At 52.3% G+C, this 21,780-nt stretch overlaps 2 protein-coding genes across 2 annotated transcripts; both read left to right on the forward strand.

Annotated features, from left to right (window-relative positions):
- Positions 1–185: 185 nt before the first annotated feature.
- On the forward strand, positions 186–14,451 carry LOC121437066 (plexin-B3-like; the record flags this gene model as incomplete). The annotated part of the gene is made up of 34 exons (XM_041636920.1): positions 186–941; positions 1,350–1,529; positions 2,192–2,320; positions 2,411–2,511; positions 3,317–3,446; positions 3,578–3,734; positions 3,823–3,931; positions 4,012–4,126; positions 4,256–4,381; positions 4,467–4,583; positions 4,875–4,968; positions 5,055–5,224; positions 6,682–6,833; positions 7,050–7,155; positions 7,990–8,120; positions 8,336–8,511; positions 8,610–8,806; positions 8,922–9,161; positions 9,250–9,411; positions 9,489–9,640; positions 9,728–9,828; positions 9,904–10,127; positions 10,281–10,459; positions 10,631–10,697; positions 11,090–11,417; positions 11,544–11,647; positions 11,744–11,840; positions 12,210–12,388; positions 12,533–12,693; positions 13,050–13,197; positions 13,367–13,431; positions 13,499–13,574; positions 13,704–13,778; positions 14,108–14,451. Coding segments are annotated over 34 exons (5,409 nt in total), but the record flags the coding sequence as incomplete, so codon positions are not given.
- Positions 14,452–17,050: 2,599 nt separating this feature from the next.
- Positions 17,051–21,675, forward strand: LOC121437147 (SRSF protein kinase 3-like). The gene is made up of 15 exons (XM_041636994.1): positions 17,051–17,133; positions 17,206–17,336; positions 17,522–17,630; positions 17,731–17,818; positions 18,094–18,181; positions 18,665–18,771; positions 18,842–19,007; positions 19,101–19,126; positions 19,629–19,758; positions 19,847–20,086; positions 20,175–20,275; positions 20,642–20,749; positions 20,849–20,918; positions 20,999–21,091; positions 21,237–21,675. Exons 1-15 carry the CDS (start codon positions 17,078–17,080, stop codon positions 21,419–21,421), a joined length of 1,698 nt encoding a protein of 565 aa, XP_041492928.1. The 5' UTR covers positions 17,051–17,077; the 3' UTR covers positions 21,422–21,675.
- The last annotated feature ends 105 nt before the right edge of the window (positions 21,676–21,780 follow it).

The raw sequence follows: 21,780 nt of genomic DNA on the forward strand, positions 1-21,780 counted from the left end.
CACAGGCCCAGCTCACTGATAATGCCAACCAACTCTTTTTTTTTTTTTTTTTGGTTTTTCGAGACAAGGTTTCTCTGTGGTTTTGGAGCCTGTCCTGGAACTAGCTCTGTAGACCAGGCTGGTCTCGAACTCACAGAGATCCGCCTGCCTCTGCCTCCCGAGTGCTGGGATTAAAGGCGTGCGCCACCACCGCCCGGCATGCCAACCAACTCTTGCTGGTGAGCAGCAGGGCCAAAGAGCTGGTGGCTTGTGGGCAAGTGAGGCAAGGTGTATGTGAGAAGCGGAGCCTTGGGGATGTGGCTCAGGTGCTGTACCAGGCTGAAGACCCTGGTGATGGGCAGTTTGTGGCTGCCAATACCCCCGGAGTAACCACAGTGGGCCTAGTGGTGTCCTTGCCAGGCCAAGACCTCCTGCTGGTAGCCAGGGGCCTGGCAGGCAAGCTGTCAGCCGGGGTACCGCCCCTAACTGTGCGCCAGATGGCTGGGCCACAGCCTTTCTCCAGCGAAGGTCTGGGACGACTCGTGGTGGGAGACTTCTCAGACTATAACAATAGCTATGTGGGGGCTTTTTCTGATGCCCACTCTGCCTACTTTGTCTTCCGTCGCCGTGGGGCCCGGGCCCAGGCTGAGTATCGCTCCTATGTAGCTCGCGTCTGCCTTGGAGATGTCAACCTTTACTCCTATGTGGAAGTGCCCCTTGCCTGCCATGGCCAGGGCCTTATCCAAGCTGCCTTCCTTTCTCCGGACACATTGCTAGGTGCATTTGCAGCAGGCATAAGTCAGGCACAATCAGCCCTGTGTGCCTTTCCCTTAGCTGACCTGGACAAGAGTATGGAACAGGCCAGGCGACTTTGTTATACCACTGGTGGTCAGGGGCCCAGTGGCATGGAAGAAGCCACTGTGGAGTATGGTGTCACATCCCGCTGCGTTACTCTGCCTCCTGTGAGTGATGAGAGCCTGGCTCCCAAATATTGACAAGGGGTTCTGTCTTCACTTTCTGTTCCTTGCTCTGCCCTGCCAGCCCTCTTCCTCTGTGATATGGGACATGGGTGCTCTCCAGGAATAGCTCCTGGTTAACCTTTTAGCTAGGTATATCAATAGATATCAGAGGGCTTTGTCTCCAAGCTCCAACATGCTCTCAGCCTGTTTCTTTCTATCTCTCTTCCTCTGTGGGACAAATTGTGATGTTGTGATGCTTGGGGACCAGCCTTCCAGACCATACTGGCCAGGATGCTCTGGTCCCTGATTCCTCCCAACTCCTATCTTATTGACTGTGGGATATTGTCTGCTCCCAGGGGAGGGCCTGCCCACTGCTTCTGGGTATTGATTCTCTATACCTTGCCTATCCAGGACTCCCCTGAGTCATATCCCTGTGGTGATGAACACACCCCGAGCCCCATCGCAGGCCGTCAAGCCGTGGAGGCCCAGCCTCTACTACAGCTGGGCCAGCCCATCAGTGCAGTGGCTGCTCTCCAGGCAGATGGGCACACAATAGCCTTCTTGGGAGACACCCAGGGCCAGCTACATAAGGTGAGATCCTGACCCATGGGGGTGTTCTTGGATGACTTCTACACTTGCAGGCTGCGCCTGGCTTTGCTGCTTGTCCAGGTGGTCCTGCCATTTGTGGCTCGGGACACGCTCAGCTGTGTCCCACTGGTGGGTCAGAAGGCTTCATTGAACCTGGACATCTGGTAGGATCCACCTCCTGCTCTAGTCCCCCAGGCAACTGTGCCTTCTCTAACCAATGGGGTTGGTGCTGAACGTGAGTGGAGACGATATGTAAACAGGCCCAGAGGACCTGATGCTCAGAAGTAGCCTGGATTCAGGAGTCTCTCTAAAACAAACCCTGTTTCCCAGTGAACTTTTTGTCTCTATAGCTGCCTTCTTATGTGGCAGAATGGCCAGATATTCAAGAACCTCAGCCAGGGACCTTTTGCTGCCCCAGCCTTGTTAGTTCCTAAAGAGTGGCTTAACCTTGAGGGCCCTGAATGAGATAAAGTGGCATGGCTATATCTTGATGGCCTAGCAGGAGGGGCATCTGACTCTGGAGAACAGGCTACTTCCGGACAGTCTTTATGTTTCTATAAAGGAGACAGGAAAGCATGTGCCTTCAGTGGCCAGCATTAAGCCATCAAGAGAGCTGGCCTTGGCTTGGCAGAGCTGCCCAGTCCTATCTTTGCACTCCTGTCCAGGTCTTCCTAAACAGCTCCCAAGGCCAGATATACCATTCCCAGCAAGTGGGGTCCCCAGGCTCAGCCATCATGCCTGACCTGCTGGTAGACAGTAGTGGAGACCACCTCTATGTCCTGACTGCCCAGCAGGTAAGGCCTGTCTCTGAGGTTGAGTGGAATGTCTCTAAGTGACCTGAGCCTTTGTAACCCATCTTTATTTCTCCCTCACTGCCCATTCAGGTGGATCGGATTCTTGTGGCAGCCTGTCCTCAATTCCCCAACTGCTCCACCTGTCTCCAGGCTAAGGACCCATTGTGTGGCTGGTGCATCCTTCAAGGCAGGTAAGCATGAGCCCAGACTTGAACCAACAGGCGCTGGGAGTCAGGAAGCTGTCCACAGAAGCAACTGTAAAGTGTGCCAACTTGGCTCAGTGTTGCTGGGGTCCCTAATCCCATCTCAGTTCATTGGGTCACCATTCACCTCTCATTCTAGTAATCTTACCTCAGGCCAGGCCACTGACACCCTTCCCAGGACCTGTGACTTGCTGCTGGTGTTCCTTGGTTCACTCCAGCTTTCCTCCATCCTGAGCTATCAGCCCAGAACTCATTTATGTAAACCTGAAATGTGGGCCAGGAATACAGCTCAGTTAGGAGAGTGTTTGCCTAGCACGCACAAAACTCTGGGTTCAACCCCTAGCACATATATGCTAGGCCTGGTGGTATATACCTATAATCCCAGCACTTGGGAGATAGAGGCAGGAAGATTAGAAATTCAAGGTCAGCTGGGTGGTGGCAGCGCAGAGGCAGAGGCAGGCAGATCTCTGTGAGGTGGAGGCCAGCCTGGTCTACAAGACTGAGTTCCAGGACAGGCTCCAAAGCTATACAGAGAAACCCTGTCTCAAAAAAAAAAAAAAAAAAAAAAAAAAAACAAAAACAAAAAAAAAACAAAAAGAAAAGAAAAGAAAAGAAAGGAAGGAAGGAAGTGTTTTCCTCTTACTCCCAGTTAAAGCTAAAGCCTGCACCCTGGCCATGAAGTCCTATGTTCCCTTCATGCCTCCTCCTTACTGTGCTCCAGCCAGCATCCTCCAAACCCCATGCCAGGAAGCCTGAGACTCACTTGGTGAACCAATGGGCTCCTGCCTGGCAGGTATACTCGGAGGGGCGAGTGTGGACGGGCAGCCCAGCCAAACCAGTGGCTGTGGAGCTATGAAGACAACTACTGCCTTCACATCCAGAGCCTGCTACCAGCCCAGCACCCACGCCAGGAACAGGGCCAGGTGAGGAGGCACTTACACTGCTGGTCTTTCAGCCAGTGTGGAAATGGTCTTTCAGCCATTGTCTGTGGAAACACCATCTCAGCTGCTTCCTGTCCACTTGTACCACTCTGTTTCCCTCTCATGTGTCATAGGTCACTCTGTCTGTTCCCCGGCTGCCCACCCTGTCTATGGATGAATACTTCCATTGTTCTTTTGGGGACTATGACAGTCTTGCTCAGGTGGAAGGGCCCCATGTGGTCTGTGTCACCCCTCCTGGAGATCAGGTGCCACCTAACCCTCCAGGCTCAGGTGAGTGGACCTTTGAGTAGGGTACTAGTGTGGAACTGGAGCAGGCAGGAGCTACAAGACCTTCTCCGCCACCACTGTCCCCTTGCAGATCATGTCACCTTGCCTCTGGCCCTGATGTTTGAGGATGTGGTTGTAGCTGTCACCACCTTCTCCTTCTATGACTGCAGCGCCGTCCAGGCCTTGGAAGTGGCTGCCCCGTGAGTTCCTGGGTCTGACTCTTGATGGGTAAGGGTGGAAATCCCAGATGGTATACAGCCTGAGAGCCCTGCCCCTCCAGGTGTCATACTTGTGTGGGCAGCCTGTGGCATTGCCACTGGTGCCCCCAGAGCAGCCGCTGTGTATATGGAGAGCACTGCCCAGAGGGTGAGAAGACTGTCTACAGTGCCCAGGAGGTTGGTATGACCAACATGCAAACTCTTTGCACCTGATCATCCCAGAACGCCACCCCAGCAGGACGGAATCAGACTCACCCAGGAGTGAGCCCATGCAATTTTGAAGGGCTAAGGCTGTCCTTTCCCTAGGTGGACATCCAGGTTCGTGGCCCAGGGGCTTGTCCCCAGGTTGAGGGCCTAGCAAGTCCTCAGTTGGTGCCCATGGGCTGGGAGAGCCATTTAGCCCTGCACATTCAGAACCTTCATTATTTCCGAGTGAGTAGTCAGGTGAATGAGGACATAAATGAGGGGAGAGTAGACAGTGTTTACAGCCTGACGTTATGGCATCTGCATCTTTCAGGGTCTGCCTGCCTTATACTACTGCTGGCTAGAGCTGCCGGGAAAACTGCAGAAGCTACCTGCCTCCCTAGAGGAAATATCCAGGGACTCTGGCCTCATTCATTGCCAGGCTCAGCAGGTAAAAGGCTGCTTGATGTCTTAGGCAGCCCCACTCCACTCAAACACACCCACACCCACACACCCCCCACCTCTGCTTAGTCCCTCTTCCTCTTACCTTTACTTACAAAAACCCACTCTGTGTTGGGTGCCCTGGGCATGTATCAGGGAGCAGAGTGACTGCAGCCTCTGTCTCTCTGCTTAGAGATATAGAGGACAATCATGCCCATTCTAAGGAGGTGCTCTGGACAAAGTAGGAGGCAGAGATGTCCCAAGCCGGGGAGTCAAGCCTGATCCTACCCTCTGTCCATAGTTCCACCTGTCTATGTTCCAGCGGGAGCTCCCAGTGCCCATCTATGTAACCAGAGGTGACATCCAGCGGCTGGACAATGCCCATGATCTTCATGGTGAGCCCTAAAGTGACAAGGCAGGTGGGGGGGCAGGATATGAGACTCATGGGCAGTGGCTCAACATGTTGCCCCACTTTCCCCAGTGACTCTGTATGACTGTACCGTGGGTCACCCTGACTGCAGCCATTGCCAGGCAGCCAATGGAAGCCTAAGCTGTCTGTGGTGTGGTGATGGCCAACCTTCCTGCCGCTATGGGCCACTGTGCCCACCAGATGCTGTGGAACAGATATGCCCTACACCCACCATTGATGTGGTGAGACTCTCCCCTCTGTAGCTCCTGGCTTCCACTCCCCAAGGTCCCTGCCTCCACTGTCCAATACTCCCCCATGTCAAGCTGCTTGCCTCGGACTCTCCCCCTTTTGTCTAAATAAGACAGAACTAAACCAAATACAACTATATACAATAGTAACAAATAATAAATATAACAAACAATATTGAGAACAAAAGTTTTGCTAAACATTCTATTTCAATGAGTCTAAATAATGTAGAGAGTAACTACAATTATATAATCTTTAACTCCGTCAAAGATCTGAGAAGGGAATAAATATTACTTAACAAACGAGAGATATCCAAAATGTGCAACAATTGACAGAGACAACTGACTACCTGGGCAATCACCCAAAGTCTCGTTTGCAATGTTGAGTCAACCAACTTTGGCTAAGGCCTAACATAACTGACATACCATTATTAAAGGCAAGGAACTTTCTTAGAACTATCCTACCCTGTCTTGGCAAGATAAGACAATCCTGTTTTATCCACTTATGGATATTTTGTATCTTTGTCAGTAGTTGAGGTATGTGCTTTTTTTAACCCAAAGGCCAGTTCTGCCAAGAAGACAAGCTCCCAGTGGAGTGTCTTTGGTGTTCAACGTTCTCTCTCGGGAGTAGAGTGGTGTCGTCAGGAGTGATTGTGTCTCGTTGGCACAGAATTTTAGGTTAGATTAGAGGCCATTTTCTACAGCTCTTTGAAGAGGCTGAAGATTATACTATCTATACTAAATATAATCTCTATGTATCTAAAAGACCTGATTAATTTTCAATACCTATCTAACTTGAAGACTAAGAGAATAAACAACTGTGAAATATATGAAGACAATGATCTTCAACTGTAAACAATGTCATTACATATCAAATGTAAACAATGTTATTATATAAATAATATCAGAGGTAGAAATGTACATTGTAATATGGTAAATGTATCAATACAATATAGACAAAGTTATAAGCATACTCTTATACAAAAATAGAGGTAGGAACACTCACATTCAATATTTAATATATCAATATACAAGAAACAGTACCAATACAATTTTCTAAAAACAGTAATTCACAAATACCAATCATCCCATCAAACCAGTTAATCCCCCCTTTTTTTCCCACCTTGGGGGCCAAACTGTAATCGGCGTAATAGCCAGGCTAACTTAATATGAAACAGCAAATTTTAATGAAGGGATAGCTTACAACACCAGGGATCCAGCGGTGATCAGGAAATACAAAAAAAGAGAGCAGCGGGGTTCATGCCCACCAGATTTATATGTAAACATTAGCCCAAGGTGAACACGCCCCCTAATGGGCTGGGCTATCCCTACAGGACTCCCAGTACCTAGTAGTTTGGTCTAGACATTTTCCAGTAGTTGGCTGACTGGGCACCACCCCTGCAGAGTGGGCCGTGGGTATGGGGTATCCTATCTACCATCCTTCTCTGCTACAGATTGAACCCCTGACTGGTCCCCCAGAAGGTGGCTTGGCTATCACCATCCTAGGTTCCAACCTGGGCCAGGCCTTTCATGATGTGCAAAATGCTGTGACTGTGGCTGGCCAGCCCTGCAACCCCGACCCTTCTCTCTACCGCATCTCTGCTCGGTGAGGCGCTTCAACAGGTTGGGGAGGGTAGGGATGCTCTCCGGAGTAGGTCTTCAGAAACTGGTTACCCAGAGAGAGGGGAGGCTTGCAGTCAAGACATGTGAGGGCCTAAGTCAGAGCACAAAAAGGAAATTAAAGGTAGAGGAAGAGCAGGCCAGGCAGCCCCTGACCGGCTCCCCCAGGGCCTGAACCAGCAACTGGACCTTGATTCACCAGGATTGTGTGTATAACATCTCTTGCTCCCAATGGCACTGCTGGGCCTGTCCAAGTCACCATTAAGAGTCGTCCTCCTGGCATCTCAACCCAGCACTTTGTCTATCAGGTCAGTAACTCCCCTAAGATGGTCCTAATATGGTGGGGAGAAGGACTATGTATAGATGTCAAACTAGGGGCTGGAGAGATATCTCAGAGATTAAGAGCACTGGCTGCTCTTCTAGAGGTCATGAGTTCAATTTCAAAAAAAACCACATGATGGCTCACAACCACCTATAATGAGATACACACGTCTTCTGGTGTGCAGGCATATATGCAGGCAGAACACTGTATACATAGTAAATACATCTTTTTTAAAAAGATGTCAAACGAGATCCAAGAGCAGCAGGAAGTGCTGCTGCTGTGTCCAAGAAGGAAACTGCATGATCTCAGTGGAGAGCAAGCTGGGAGCAGTGTTGTGATGACAGGGACACTGTCCCTGTCAGCTGTCCAGGAGGCAGGTAGGCAGAGCGGAAGCAAGAACAGCAGACGCCCAGGGTGAAGGGCACGCAAAACTTGTTGCAGCCCTGGAAGAGGATGTGGAGAAAGTAGGGATACCCCCAGATGCTAGCCTGAGCCCTTGGCACATGGTTGGACTACTGTGGAGTAGAAAGCCCAGGGTGAACGTATGAGGGTTAGAGCAAGTTTTGCTGAAGTACCCCAAGTTGGTGACTGGATCCTAGATCTTAGAACTTGTGAACTGCCTCAAGAGGGAGAAGGTGATGGCAAAGGCAGGGGCATACAGGAGGGGAGATAGCCTAGGCAGAAAAGGCGGAAGAAGAGCATAGCACTTCAAGAAGTAGGGTACAGTCAACTGAAGCCCCTGACTCAAGAAACCAATAAGTCAAAGTTGGGAGCCTTGAGGATGGGCCTTGTGTCTACCCCAACCTACTCTGTTCCCCAGGACCCTGTCCTGCTGAGCCTGAGTCCTCAGTGGGGCCCCCAGTCAGGGGGCACCCAGCTCACCATCCATAGGCAGTACCTCCAGACAGGAGGCAACGTCAGTTCCTTTGTGGGTGACCAACCTTGCCTCATGTAAGTATCCAACCCAGGTCACCTGCTCCAGGCCTGACCACTGTCAAGTGGAGGATCGTCCTATACGATGGGGCAGTGGATTCAAGGCTTTGTAGAAATTTTAAAAGAAGTGGTACTAGTAACCTCTGCCCCTGCTGAGGGAAGTGGTTCTCTTCCTGAAGGATTGGGCCAGGTCTAGGACTGAGCCCAAAGTGAGAATATCCCTTCCCCTGCAGCCAGGAGCCTGTGTGTCCTGAAGCCATCATATGCCACACCATGCCCCAAGCAGAGCCAGGAGAAGCAGCAGTTCTTGTGATTTTTGGCCATGTTGAGCGCAAACTGCTCGCCACCCAATTTCGATATACTGCCAATCCCCAGCTGGTGGCAGCAGAGCCTAGTGTCAGCTTCCGGGGTTGAGTACTTACCCATCCGGCAGTGAACTAGAAAGAGAGGGTATTAGGGTTGAGCTACTCCAGATCCTCTCAACTCTCTGACTTGTATCCTGGCACAGGGGTGGACGACTGATTCGAGTCAGGGGTATAGGCCTAGATGCTGTGTGGCAGCCCTTGCTGTCTGTGTGGCTGGAGGATGAGGACCAGGTAAAGGCTTTGGGGGTTCAGGGCCATGATGTAAACCCAAGGAGGAGCTGTGGTGCCCCTGCTGCCGATCCTCAGGCTTGTATCCAGCTTGAGAGTGGTGTGCTACAGGTGAGTCCCCTACCACTGCAAGCAGAGAATAGGGTCAACCCCAGGGAATGCTTGGGGAGGGGACGGGGAGGGGGTACCAAGACCACTCACTGATCTGTATCCCCTGCCCCTCCAGTGCTCTACCCTGTGCTCTGTCAACTCATCTAGCCTCCTCCTGTGCCACAGTCCAGCGGTGCCAGATGGGGCCCTCCCAAAGCGGGTCTTCTTTGCCCTAGACAACATGCAAGTAGACTTTGCCAGTGCTAGTGGGGGCCAGGGCTTTCTGTACCAGCCTAACCCTCGCCTGGTTCCACTCAGTCATGACGGACTTACTCACCCCTACCGCCTCAAGCCAGGCCACATCTTGGATGTGGAGGTAGGTGTGCCACTGCCTGGGCACTCACCATCCTGAGGAGGATGGGGGTGGGAGTCCTACAAGCTCAGGCTTCTGCTATGTGTCCCAGGGCGAGGGCCTCAACCTGGGGATCAGCAAGGAGGAGGTGCGGGTGCACATTGGGGATGGAGAGTGCCTGGTGAAGACGCTGACACTTACTCACTTGTACTGTGAGCCACCCCACCTCGCCCCTCAGCCGACCAATGGTTCAGGCACCCTGCCGCCGTTTGTGGTGAGTGTGAGTCCATCCCTGGTGGACTAGCAGTGTGCTGTGCAGCAGGCCCATGCTCAGGAGCTCTGCTCCCCCAGGTACAGATGGGCAATGTGCGCCTGGCTCTGGGCCCTGTCCAGTACGAAGTAGAGCCCACGATGTCCACCTTCCCTGTGGAGGCCCAGGTAGGCCTGAGCCTGGGTGCTACTGTGCTGATTGCCGCAGTGCTCCTCCTCACACTCATGTACAGGTAAGGCTGCTTCCTCTCCAGCACATGGCATGTCCCGGGCCAGACGTCTGTCTGGGCCTGTGGCTGATGCCTGATCTCTGGATCCAGGCACAAGAGCAAGCAGGCCCTGAGAGACTATCAGAAGGTGCTGGTGCAGCTGGAGAACCTGGAGACTGGTGTGGGTGACCAGTGTCGCAAGGAGTTCACAGGTGTGTGGGGGTACAGGTGGGAGGACAGGGCATCCACCAGGCCTGAACCCACATCTTGATGGGTCTGGCCTGCAGACCTGATGACTGAGATGACAGACCTCACCAGTGACCTAGAGGCCAGTGGGATACCCTTTCTGGATTACCGGACATATGCTGAGCGTGCCTTCTTCCCTGGTCATGGAGGCTGCCCACTGCAGCCGGGGCTTGAAGGGCCCGGGGAAGAGGGTTGCCGTGCCACCGTGTGCCAGGGCCTCACACAGCTCTCCAATTTGCTCAACAGCAAGCTCTTCCTTCTCACAGTGAGAACCACATGGATGGTGGGGACCACAGGGCAAGGGAGTCTCAGCTGGTAGGGAGGTGGGGCTGGGGATTTCCAGACTCCAGTAAAGACCTAACTACAGAAATAGGGAGGGTATGGGGTTTTGTGGAGTGAATGCCAACTCCCTGTCTAGCTCATCCACACTCTGGAGGAGCAGCCAAGCTTCTCCCAGAGAGATCGCTGCCATGTGGCTTCACTGCTGTCCCTGGCTCTGCACAGCAAGCTTGAGTACTTGACCGACATCATGAGAACTCTGCTTTGCGACCTAGCAGCCCATTATGTACACAAGAACCCCAAGCTCATGTTACGCAGGTTGGCTTTGAACTGGGTATGGGGGCAGGGGCAGGGGTTCACCTCTGACCCATTCCCAATATATACTGAGTGGGATCTGGCCCTGAGATTGGGAGCCAGGAACTCCGGGAGTAGGGTCAGAGAGGATTTTAGGATTATCCTCACCAAGGCCCTGGGGTCTTCTTCACACAGGACGGAGACAATGGTAGAGAAGCTGCTCACTAACTGGCTATCCATCTGTCTCTATGCCTTCTTAAAGGTGAGCGGTGCTTTTAACATTCCTTCCCAGCACTTAAGAACTTCTGTCTGCTTATGGTCTCTATAACTGCCACCCAAATCCCCCAAGGCCCCCAGCTGAGACTTGGGGTGGCCATCAGATAAAGGTCAGGTCATGGGATCCTTTTCTCTGCTCAGTGGATCCATGAGAGTGCTGGATAAGGGAAGGCATTGTGTTCCTTCTCCAGCTGACTGTTGAGCAGGGACAAAAAGGGCTTGGGGCCCAGCTCAGGGGCCTGGTTAGCTTTCTGGCCTTTGCTTAGATCCTTGCTATAGGCTGTTAACTGCCTCTCCCAGGGCCACTATGCCCTCTGCTGGCCTTTGCTGGGTCCACTGGCCCTGTGGCTAATGTCTGGCACATCTTCATGGTTGTAGGAAGTGGCTGGTGAGCCACTGTACATGCTCTTCCGAGCCATCAAGTACCAGGTGGACAAGGGCCCTGTGGACGCTGTGACAGGCAAAGCAAAACGGACTCTGAATGACAGCCACCTGCTACGAGAGGATGTGGAGTTCCGGCCTTTAACCCTTATGGCACTAGTGGGACCTGGGACTTGTGGGGCAGCAGAGAGCAGTGAGGTGCAGCGAATGCCAGCCCGGGTGCTTGACACAGACACCATAACCCAAGTCAAGGAGAAGATGTTAGATCAAGTCTACAAGGGAACCCCCTTCTCCCAGAGGCCTTCGGTGCACTCCCTAGACCTTGGTGAGAAAGCCAACTGTACTCCCTGCTTACCCCCTGCTTCTAGCACACCTGCAGTTGCTCAGCCACTGCTAATGAGGAACTCAGGAAGCAGGCTGTGGGCTTATGGGCTTCTCTGAGTCCCTCTAGAGTGGCGCTCAGGACTAGCTGGTCACCTAACCCTGTCGGATGAGGACTTGACCTCTGTGACTCAAAACCACTGGAAGAGACTCAACACCCTGCAACACTACAAGGTGCGGGTGGGCAGCACCGACAGGGTGGAGGGGCAGGGGCTGTCTCCAGAATTAACATGTGCAGGGCGCCCCTTTGCTCTCATTCCCCACCTGCAGGTTCCAGATGGAGCAACAGTAGTGCTTATTCCTCAGCTGCACAATTGTGGTACTGTCTCCCAGAGACTGGGCCAGACGGGCTGCCCCTCTGGAGAGAGTGAGTTCCTTGGTCCAGACATGCCCATCTGCTAGGACTACCAGCAGTGCTGGAGTGGTCCAGGGTTAGAGTCACTAGAGTACCAGGCTGAGCAGCAGAAATCCTGGCCATGCTATGTGCTTCACTTGGGTTTCCCACCCCTTCTTGCCAGGGGGATAGTCAAATCTCTAGGCTTAACCAAGGTGTGGAAATTCTGGATGCATGGGATGTCAGGATGAGCAACTTCCTGAGCAACCTCTCCCTTGTCCCTCGCCTTCTCCCCCCTTGCTCTTTCCTTACTCCATTACAAGAGAAGTATGGGCTCCATCATCATAGGTTGCATATTGAGGGCAGGAGCATTGGACTGAGATCAAACTTCTGTGCTCTTAGACACCCCCATGCTGGAAGATGGTGAGGAGGGTGGTGTTCGGCTCTGGCACCTGGTGAAAGCCACTGAGGAGCCAGAAGGGGCCAAAGTGCGGCGCAGCAGCCTCCGGGAACGAGAACGAGAACGGGCACGAGCCAAGGCCATTCCAGAAATTTATCTCACCCGTTTACTTTCAATGAAGGTTGGTGCTGCCAGGGGAGTCTAGCAATGGAGCAGAGTTGACAAGGAATTGTGACTGACTTGAGGAGGAAGTGTGGTTCTGATGGAGCAGGGGTTAGCCCCCTTCACACCCTGCCTTCACATGATCCTCATGACATGCCTGCAGGGAACCTTGCAGAAATTTGTGGATGACACCTTCCAGGCCATTCTTAGTGTGAACCGGCCTGTGCCTATTGCTGTTAAGTACCTATTTGACTTCCTGGATGAGCTGGCAGAGAAACATGGCATAGAAGATCCAGAGACCCTGCATATTTGGAAGACAAACAGGTACCTTTCCTGCTGACCTCTCTCCTTCCCACTGTATGGGTGGTCTACTGAATTTCAGAGGGACATGTCCTCATCATGACAGAGTAGCAAGTCCAAGACAGAAACTCGGACTTCACAGCATCACCCTGAGTTTCTGCTCTCACTCTCCAGCCTGGACTACTAATAGGAAGGTCCAAGCTCAGGCTCATGTGCCATGAGGATAGCTTCCCATGGAAAACAGAGCCTAAGTTCCCTGCTACCTAGGTCCCCAGCTCCAAGACAGACATCTATGTGGAGGAGTGGGGAGCTGAAGTACGAGGGGAGGAGGCCACAATGGCAGGCCAGGCCTCATCTCCACACCTGACCTATACCTCCAGCCTACTGCTGCGATTCTGGGTGAATGCCTTGAAGAACCCCCAGCTCATTTTTGATGTGCGGGTGTCAGACAACGAGGATGCCATCTTGGCTGTCATTGCACAGACCTTCATCGACTCCTGCATGGTCTCGGAGCATAAAGTGGGCCGGGTGAGGGCATAAGCAGGGCACCAGAGGCAAATAGAAGAAAAGTTTGGGGGGAAAACCCAGTGCAGAGACTGGGTGCTGTGAGGGATGGCATCGTAGAGATAGGAGATGGTGGTGCAGGTTGTTCTCCTACCTCCCCATTTACACCTCTCACCTCCTCTATTCGGAGCAGGATTCCCCAGTGAACAAACTCCTCTATGCCCGGGAGATCCCTCGCTACAAGCAGATGGTGGAGAAGTAGGTATCGGAGCCTTTGGGGCTGGGGATCAGGGATACAGGCTCTTAACCCTGCTGACTTCTCCAGGTACTATGCGGACATTCATCAGAGCTCTCCAGCAAGCTATCAGGAAATGAATTCAGCTCTGGCTGAACTCTCTGGGGTGAGGCTTGGCTCAGGGGACCTAGTCCTCCACATTTAGGGGGAGAATAACTGGCAGAGTAGGAGTGGAGAGCCTTGGGTCTTGAGGTCTGAGATAAGAGATTCACTGCCCCCAACATACTACCCATAGAACTACACCTCTGCTCCCCACTGTCTGGAGGCTCTTCGAGAACTTTACAACCACATCCACAGGTATTATGACCAGGTGAGGCCAGAGCACCCTTGAGGGGAAGAGGGCAGGCATTTGGAGGAGGTGTAGCTAAGACAATGACCCACAGAATCTCCCTGATGGGAGGATAGGTTTGGGGGTGGCCCAATCCAAATAAAGGGAACGAAGGGAACAATCCTGTGCTGAAAAGGGCCCAGTCTGGGAAGTAGTCTTGGCTTCCACCAGGGCCTCCCTGGACAGGTCTCCAGGAGAGTTCCTACTTTATCACCCCGACCCTTGTTGAGATGGAGAAAGGACTAGAAAGGCCCTGGGCTGATGGGCAGGGGAGTGGGATTTCAAGCAGGTACACTCTATTGCCCTGACAGATTATCAGTGCCCTGGAGGAGGACCCCATGGCCCAGAAGATGCAGCTGGCTTGCCGCCTGCAGCAAATCGCTGCCCTGGTGGAGAACACAGTGACTGACCTGTGAATGAGGGCCACAGTGGTCACCCGAGACCTGCCAACTTATAGAACAGTGAGCAGGATCCACCAACAAAGTGCTGTATGACCCTGACCAAGCAGTGACTGAGGAGGGGTCAGCAAGACTATATGGAGTGCCTACTGCCGCGCACCTGGCTTCTTTCTAATTTATAATTATCTCTGCTTTCTTTTCCTCTGTATTTAATTGCTTGCTGGAAAATCACATCTGGAAATAAAATAGAAACACATCTTTAAAAGAAAAAAAAAACAGTTCCAATCTGCCACCCCTGCCTTTTCCTGCCAAGTGTGAACTCTCAGTACCCCCTGGGCTGAGGTGAGAGGGATGAGCGAGGGTTGTGGGAGAACCACCATATCCCCACTTTCTAGATCTAGGATGTTACTTCTCCCAATAGCAGGGTTTACTCCTCAGACACACCCAGGCTCTGCAAGGGCTTCTCTACAAGCCTTTCTTCTATTCACTTTTGCCCTTGGTGCAATGGCTGTAATCTGCCATTCTTGGGGAAAGAAGTAATTAAGCCTTCCATACTTTGCTCTGTCTCTCCTTTCCTGACCTCTCAGGCCCTGCAGAAAGGCTGTCCTCTCCATCTATGCCAGCCCCATCCATACCAGTTCTCTCTCTCTCTCTCTCTCTCTCTCTTCTTTTCTTTTCTTTTCTTTCTCTTTTGGTTTTTCGAAACAGGGTTTCTCAGTAACTATGGAGCCAGTCCTGGAACTCACTCTGTAGACCAGGCTGGCCTCGAACTCACAGAGATCCACCTGCTTCTACCTCTCGTGTGCTGGGATTAAAGGCGTGTGCCACCACTACCTGGTCAGTTCTTTCTTTTTATAGGACACTGGACAACGTGTCTATCTTGGGATAAGCATTAACACTGCCAAGCCCCCTCCACTTCCTTCAGAAGTTTCTGGTAGCCCTCCTAGCTCCACTTTTGCCCTTTATTCTCATCTAGAAGCAATTAGAGTGGACTCTCTCCCTCTCAAACTGTTTTTTTTAATGTTATGTATGTGGATGTTTTGCTTGTATGTATGACTATACATCCTTTGTATGTCTGGTATCCAGGAAGGCCAGAAGAGGGTGTCAGATCCTCTGGGAGCTGAAATTACAGACATGTGAGCTATCATGTGACTTCTGGGAATTGAACCTGGACAATAGTAGACAGTATTCTTAACCACTAAGCCATCTCTCCAACCCATTTTTGTTTTTAAAGATAAGGTCTCACATATCTCAGGCTGGCCCTGAATTTGCTATGTATCTGGGGATGACCCTGATTTTCTGATCCTCCTGAGTACTGAGATTACAGGCACATTTCACAACTGGTTTATGAAGGGCTGGGGATCAATCCCAGGGCTTCATACAAACTGGGGATCACTCTATCAACTGAATAGACTCTCCCAAGTCCCAGAATGGGGTTTCTAAAGCACAAAAGTACTTGCCCACTTTGCTGGAACTCCCCCAGCAACAACTATAGACTCCAAATAAGGATCTCACTTGTTTCTCCAGGTACTAGCATTTTGTAGCATGCCAGCATATAGCGCTGTCCAGTGTGCCCTGTATGTTTCTGGGGACTTAATGCTTTCTGGTACTTCAGGAGACACAGGATCCCCCGGTTACCAGGCAGCTTATGGTCAACAACTGCAGGGTTTTTGTTCTCCTGGTAGATGTGGCAAAGCTGGCTGGCCCATGGCAGGTACCTGCAAATTTGGTGGAGAAAGTCATTGTAGTAGAGAGGTGAACAGGCCTGCTTTTTGTCCCGCCCGGCTCCTGCACGGCTAGCTTAGCCCCGGAAATAATAACACGGAAACTGTATTCTTTTAAACACTGTCTGGCCCATTAGTTCTAGCGTCTTATCAGCTAATTCTCACATCTTGATTAACCCATTTCTAATAATCTGTGTAGCACCATGAGGTGATGGCTTACCGGGAAAGATTCAGCATGTCTGACCTGGTGGCTGGCTCCATTGTGTTTGCCCTCACTTCCCTTCTTCCCAGCATTCTGTTCTGTCTACTCCACCCATCTATGTTCTGACCTATCAGGCCAAGCAGTTTCTTTATTAATTAACCAATGAAAGCAACAGATAGACAGATGACCTTCCCACATCAAGTCATTAAGGTAGAGGTGGCCAGTTCTGGAGCTAAGGGTAGGAGGCTATACAAGTCAATAGTGATCTGATGGGCTGGTTGCCTCTGATGGGAGTAATGAGTTGTTTTTAGCTCTCGCATTTGACCCTTGCTCAGCAACATTTAAGGAAGATCTGGGCTCCCACCTGTATTGGGAAGATCTGTGAATCACAAAAAAGCTGGAATCAGGGCTGAGAGTGAACAAAGAGTGGGGTTCAGATGGGACTGCCAGGGGTCACCTCCAGAAAGGTACTCACATGGGTTAAGTGGGAAGTTCAAGAAAGCATCAAGTGACATGCCACGTTTAGAGAGAGCTCAGCCTAAGTATCTGGTCACCATGTCAACTACATTCTTTCATAGGAATCTTTCACCACAGTCCTAGGGTGCAGGAGCTCCAGACTGCTCCATCTCCATGTAGGTGTCTTCCTTGGCTGGTCCTGGATTGTGGGGAATCCGTCTAGGGACTGAGTCACTGCCATAATCCCAACTTGGTGGTCCCCTCTGTCTCTAGAGTGTGGGTGAAACAGAGGGGTTCAGCCTAGGGGCTGGGATCTCCAAGGCGGCCATCAGTGCACTGCCCCTCCCTCCGCTGCATACCTTGCCCACAGCTGAGCAGCTGGGAGGCTATTTATAAAGGCGGGTGAGGTCAGCAGCAGAGGCTATAAATGCACTTGCCACGGCTGGGTCCCACAGAAACAGTGGGCCAGTGCATCAGAGAGCTTTGGGCTGTGACATCAGGATGAGTGCCAGTGCTGGTGGTAGTGGTGCTGTGGATTGTGGTGGCAGCAGCAGCAGGTATGATCAAGCTGGGGAGACTGAAGTCCCTTGCACCTTGTGAGCTCACTATGTTCTCCCTCTTCACCACAGCTCTCAGACCTCCTGTGGGCCTGAGTCTTCAGGCTCTGAATTAGCTCCAGCCACACCAGCACCTCGGTTACTGCAGGGGCTCCTGGGCTCTGATGATGAGGAGCAGGAAGACCCCAAGGACTATTGCAAGGGTAAGGCCTGACCTTGGCTGCACGTGGTCAGCCAGATTACCACTGTAGGGGCTTGGTATAGCCTGGGAGGAAGAAGGTGCCCAGAGACTAAGCCCTTCATGGGACAGATGGTCAGCAGGACTGGGCTATCTTGAGGGATAGGAGAGAGAGACGTCCTGCTCTGATCTATTGGCTCCCTTCTGCAGGTGGCTACTACCCAGTGAAGATAGGTGATTTGTTCAATGGGCGGTACCACGTGGTGCGCAAGCTAGGCTGGGGCCACTTCTCTACCGTCTGGCTCTGCTGGGATATTCAGTGAGTGGCTGGTATCTGTCTGTGGGTTTGGTTGGGGCCACCACCATGACCACGTGAGTCTGGCAAAGGCTGGCAGCCTATGAGGGTCTCCGTATTACAGGCGCAAGCGCTTCGTGGCTCTGAAAGTAGTGAAGAGTGCAGGACATTACACAGAGACAGCTGTGGATGAGATCAAGCTCCTGAAATGTGTGAGGCACCTCCCCTAGTGTTCCCGGCTTCTTGAACTGCCTTGGGCCTGGCAATATGGGGCCCTGCAGTGGGGCGGGGCTCCCAGAGGGGGCAGGCTCCAGCTGGCTCTGCCAAGTAAGAGAACCTAGAGGGCAGAGATCTGAAAGAGGCAGCTGCCTCTCTTTAAGTGGGCCTCAGCTGGACTGGGAAAGGGGGCCAGAAGTACTTTAGGGGAACTGAGCAGCTGTGAGGAACAGGATGGAGCCATCTGTGGCTCCTTGCCTTTTTGTTTCAGGTCCGGGACAGTGACCCTAGCGACCCCAAAAGAGAGACCATTGTTCAGCTCATTGATGACTTCAGGATCTCAGGAGCTAATGGAGTTCGTATCCTTCAAAGGATGAGAAATAGGGCAGTCGAAGGAATTCAGACTTCCGGTCCGCACCATGGGACTCAGCCCTTGCAGGGATAGCCCATGAAGCAACCCAACAATGCCCTTTGAGCATTTGTGTTTCTGAGCAGGGGAACACAGGTAGTTAGGTGGACGATGATTATCTGTGGATGCTGCTGAATGACCTAAATATAAAAGGCTGCTTTTGAGGCCTTTTGGAACAATTGGGCAGAACAGTTAAGGCTGGTCTAAGAGGCATCTCTAGGATGACAAAAGGTACCATCCCAACTGGCACATCTTTGCCGGTGACAGAAACACTATAAATAATAAACTGAGACAGTGGTAGTCACCAAGATGGTCCAGGGAAAGTCCTGCTTCTCTGACCTCTGCACTGCTGAAGGCTAGGTGCTTACATGGTGGAGGGCAGGTAAACCTGTGCCTTAGTTGTGTCGCTGGTTGCCCTTCACTCCAAGTCCAGATGTGTGCATGGTGCTAGAGGTTCTGGGTCACCAGCTCCTCAAGTGGATCATCAAGTCCAATTACCAGGGTCTGCCTGTGCCCTGTGTTAAGAGCATTGTTAGGCAGGTAGGTGCTGTCCCAGGCTGCCCAGTTTGGCTGGATGTGGCTGCTGTGGTTCAGCTGTAGCTTTCTCCAGGTGCTACATGGTCTGGATTACCTCCATACTAAGTGCAAGATCATTCACACGGACATCAAGCCTGAGAACATCCTACTGTGTGTCGGAGATGCCTACATCAGGCGCCTGGCTGCTGAAGCCACCGAGTGGCAGCAGTCAGGGGCTCAGCCCCCATCCCGTTCCACAGGTATCAAGAGCATGTGTGGGGACTGGCACCAGAACTCTGGGCCTCAATCCCTGAATTACTATTCTTTTTTCTCTCCTCGATCCCTATCCCTAGTCAGTACCGCCCCCCAGGAGGTCTTGGTAAGTTGTGGCACCCCCACTCTTCCTGTCCCCTTTTCCCATCCACGTCAGACAAGGACACGTCCTCAGAGCTCGGCTCCTCAGCCACACCGTTTATACCGTTTGAACTTATGCAACGGCCCCTCTAAAAAGCTGGGTACCTGAGAAAAGAGTGGTTACACAGAGTAGGTCATGTGCTCCAAGCTGCCTCTGGTGACTACTGGGCCCACGCCCACCTCAATGAAAGGATACTGTACCTTTCCCAAATGACTGCTTCAGACCACTTCATCTAAGCTAGGAGTGGACAAGGAACAATTTAGGGCGGGTCCACTAGGTTCTCCCCAAACCCACAAAGTTGTATGGAGTAGGGGGGTAGGAGGGTAGGCAGAGAAACGGATAAGAGGCTGGGACTAAGTGTGAGACAAAAGGTAGTAGCACCATTTTCCTGATGCCCATAGGAGTTAGTTCTGGGGTCCAGGGCTGGGCAGGGAAGCCAGGTAGGTGACCCTGACTCTGGTGGCAGACTGGTAAACTGTCCAAAAACAAGAGGAAGAAGATGAGGCGCAAAAGGAAGCAACAGAAGCGGCTGCTGGAGGAGCGGCTGCGGGACTTGCAGAGGCTGGAGGCCATGGAGGTCGCAGTACAGGCTGAGGGTGAGGGGTCAAAAAGGGCACTGGGCCACTAAGCATGCATGTGGAATGCAGGCCTCTGCTCATATGGCCTTCTGCCCCTTTTTCCCAGACTCCAGTTCAAGATTAGAGCAGGGCAGCGGCTCCACCTCGTCTTCAGGCTGCCACCCAGAGGGCACCAGGGCTGGCCCCTCGCCAGCCTCTTCATCCCCTGCACCTGGGGGTGACCGCAGCCTTAGTCCCAGCTCACAGACCTCAGGTTTCTCAGGGTCTCTGTTCTCCACGGCTTCCTGCTCCATCCTCTCAGGCTCATCTAACCAGCGTGAGACTGGGGGTCTCCTGTCTCCTAGCAGTAAGTGTGGGAACACTGGGTAGTAGATAGGCAGGACCAGGAAGAATAGGGCTAGGATCAGTCTCTCTTCCTTCTCTTCTTTCCCTAGCACCATTTGGTGCTTCCAACCTCCTGGTGAACCTCCTGGAGCCCCAAAATGCAGACAAGATCAAGATCAAGATTGCAGACCTGGGCAACGCCTGCTGGGTGGTATGTTGAGCATTTTGCGATGACAGGGTGCTTGGTCTTGGGAGCCCTACCCTAGGCCTCTGGAACGGCCTACAATTCAAATAGCCAACAGTCTCCTTGACTATAGTTGAGAGCTACTTTTTGCTGCTCAAGCAGAAGTAGAAGAATCATGCCAGACCAGAACGATGCCCATGGCAAGGGACAGGAGCTACTAGGAAGGGGCTACCCTCAGGTCACCTAAACAGTTCCTCTTGTAACATCTGGGGAACTCTTAAGAATAGAGTGAGCTCCATGAAGCTCAGGTGCATGGACCAGAAGCAGATGTGGGCTGTGGGGCAGGCTAGCCTGCACCCAGGCTCCTGCTCCCAGGGTTCCCTTTTCCTCCAGCATAAACACTTCACCGAGGACATTCAGACTCGGCAGTACAGGGCTGTGGAGGTGCTGATTGGTGCTGAGTATGGCCCCCCTGCTGACATCTGGAGTACAGCATGCATGGTATGCTAGTTCAGTTACCTCCAGGTCTAGGGCCAGCCACCCTCCTCCATGCCTAGGGTCAGCCACCTGCTACAGCCTCACTTCTCTCTTCCCTTCCAGGCCTTCGAGTTGGCCACTGGCGACTATCTATTTGAGCCTCACTCTGGAGAAGACTACAGTCGTGATGAGGGTAAGGGAGGCAAACCCTGGCCTTGGTTTTAGGATCTCCAGCTGCCCCACCCTGACACCCAATATTCTCTCTGTCCACAGACCACATTGCTCATATCGTGGAGCTTCTGGGAGACATCCCCCCAGCTTTTGCCCTCTCAGGCCGCTATTCACGGGAGTTCTTCAACCGCAGGGGTAGGGACCAAGTAGGCTTAGGCCACAGGGTCTAGGAGAGCAGAGGGGAGGTCAAGAGACCTTGATTTGACAGAGAGAACACTGGGTACAACAAGCCTACCTGGCGACACAGTCTAATGTTGTGTCCCCGCCCACTCCCCCCCAGGACAGCTGCGGCATATCCACAACCTCAAACATTGGGGCCTATACGAAGTGCTCATAGAGAAGTATGAGTGGCCCCTGGAGCAAGCTACACAGTTCAGTGCCTTCCTGTTGCCCATGATGGAGTACATCCCTGAGAAACGGGCCAGTGCTGCTGACTGCCTCCAGCACCCCTGGCTTAATCCCTAGATCTTACTGGAACTATCGACAGCAGAGACTGTGCTGGTTTTGCCCTAGCTCTCAGTGCTTTGAGGGAAAGCAGGCAACTTCTATCACCCTGTGGGAGTTGCTCTCCTACCTTGCTGGGTGCTGTTATGCTCACTCCCCAGCCCCCATGGCAGGACAGAAATTCTGGGGCAAGGCTCGCATCTCAACCTGTCTACTTGTGATCCTCCTAGAGGGTCCTGAGTGGGAAAAAGTACCTGTTTCTTTCTTAATAAAGTGGGAACCAAAACACTGGCGTCTTGGCATGAGGTAAGCACGTGGCCAAGTTCTAGGGCAGAAGTGGCTTTATTCTGGAGCCCATCCACCAAGCTAGGAGGACTGCT

Source organism: Microtus oregoni, unplaced genomic scaffold, assembly GCF_018167655.1.
Source record: "Microtus oregoni isolate MIOR12 unplaced genomic scaffold, Mior012 000050F_ref0000143, whole genome shotgun sequence".
NCBI classification, from domain to species: Eukaryota; Metazoa; Chordata; class Mammalia; order Rodentia; family Cricetidae; genus Microtus; species Microtus oregoni.

Bases quoted from the DNA above. Each gene is read 5' to 3' on its own strand.
- LOC121437147 (XM_041636994.1), top strand. From the start codon at position 17,078: ATGAGTGCCAGTGCTGGTGGTAGTGGTGCTGTGGATTGTGGTGGCAGC. The intron at 18,182-18,664 runs GTATCCTTCAAA...CTCCAAGTCCAG, and splicing joins CTCAGGAGCTAATGGAGTTC to ATGTGTGCATGGTGCTAGAG. The intron at 19,759-19,846 runs GTGAGGGGTCAA...CCTTTTTCCCAG, and splicing joins GGTCGCAGTACAGGCTGAGG to ACTCCAGTTCAAGATTAGAG.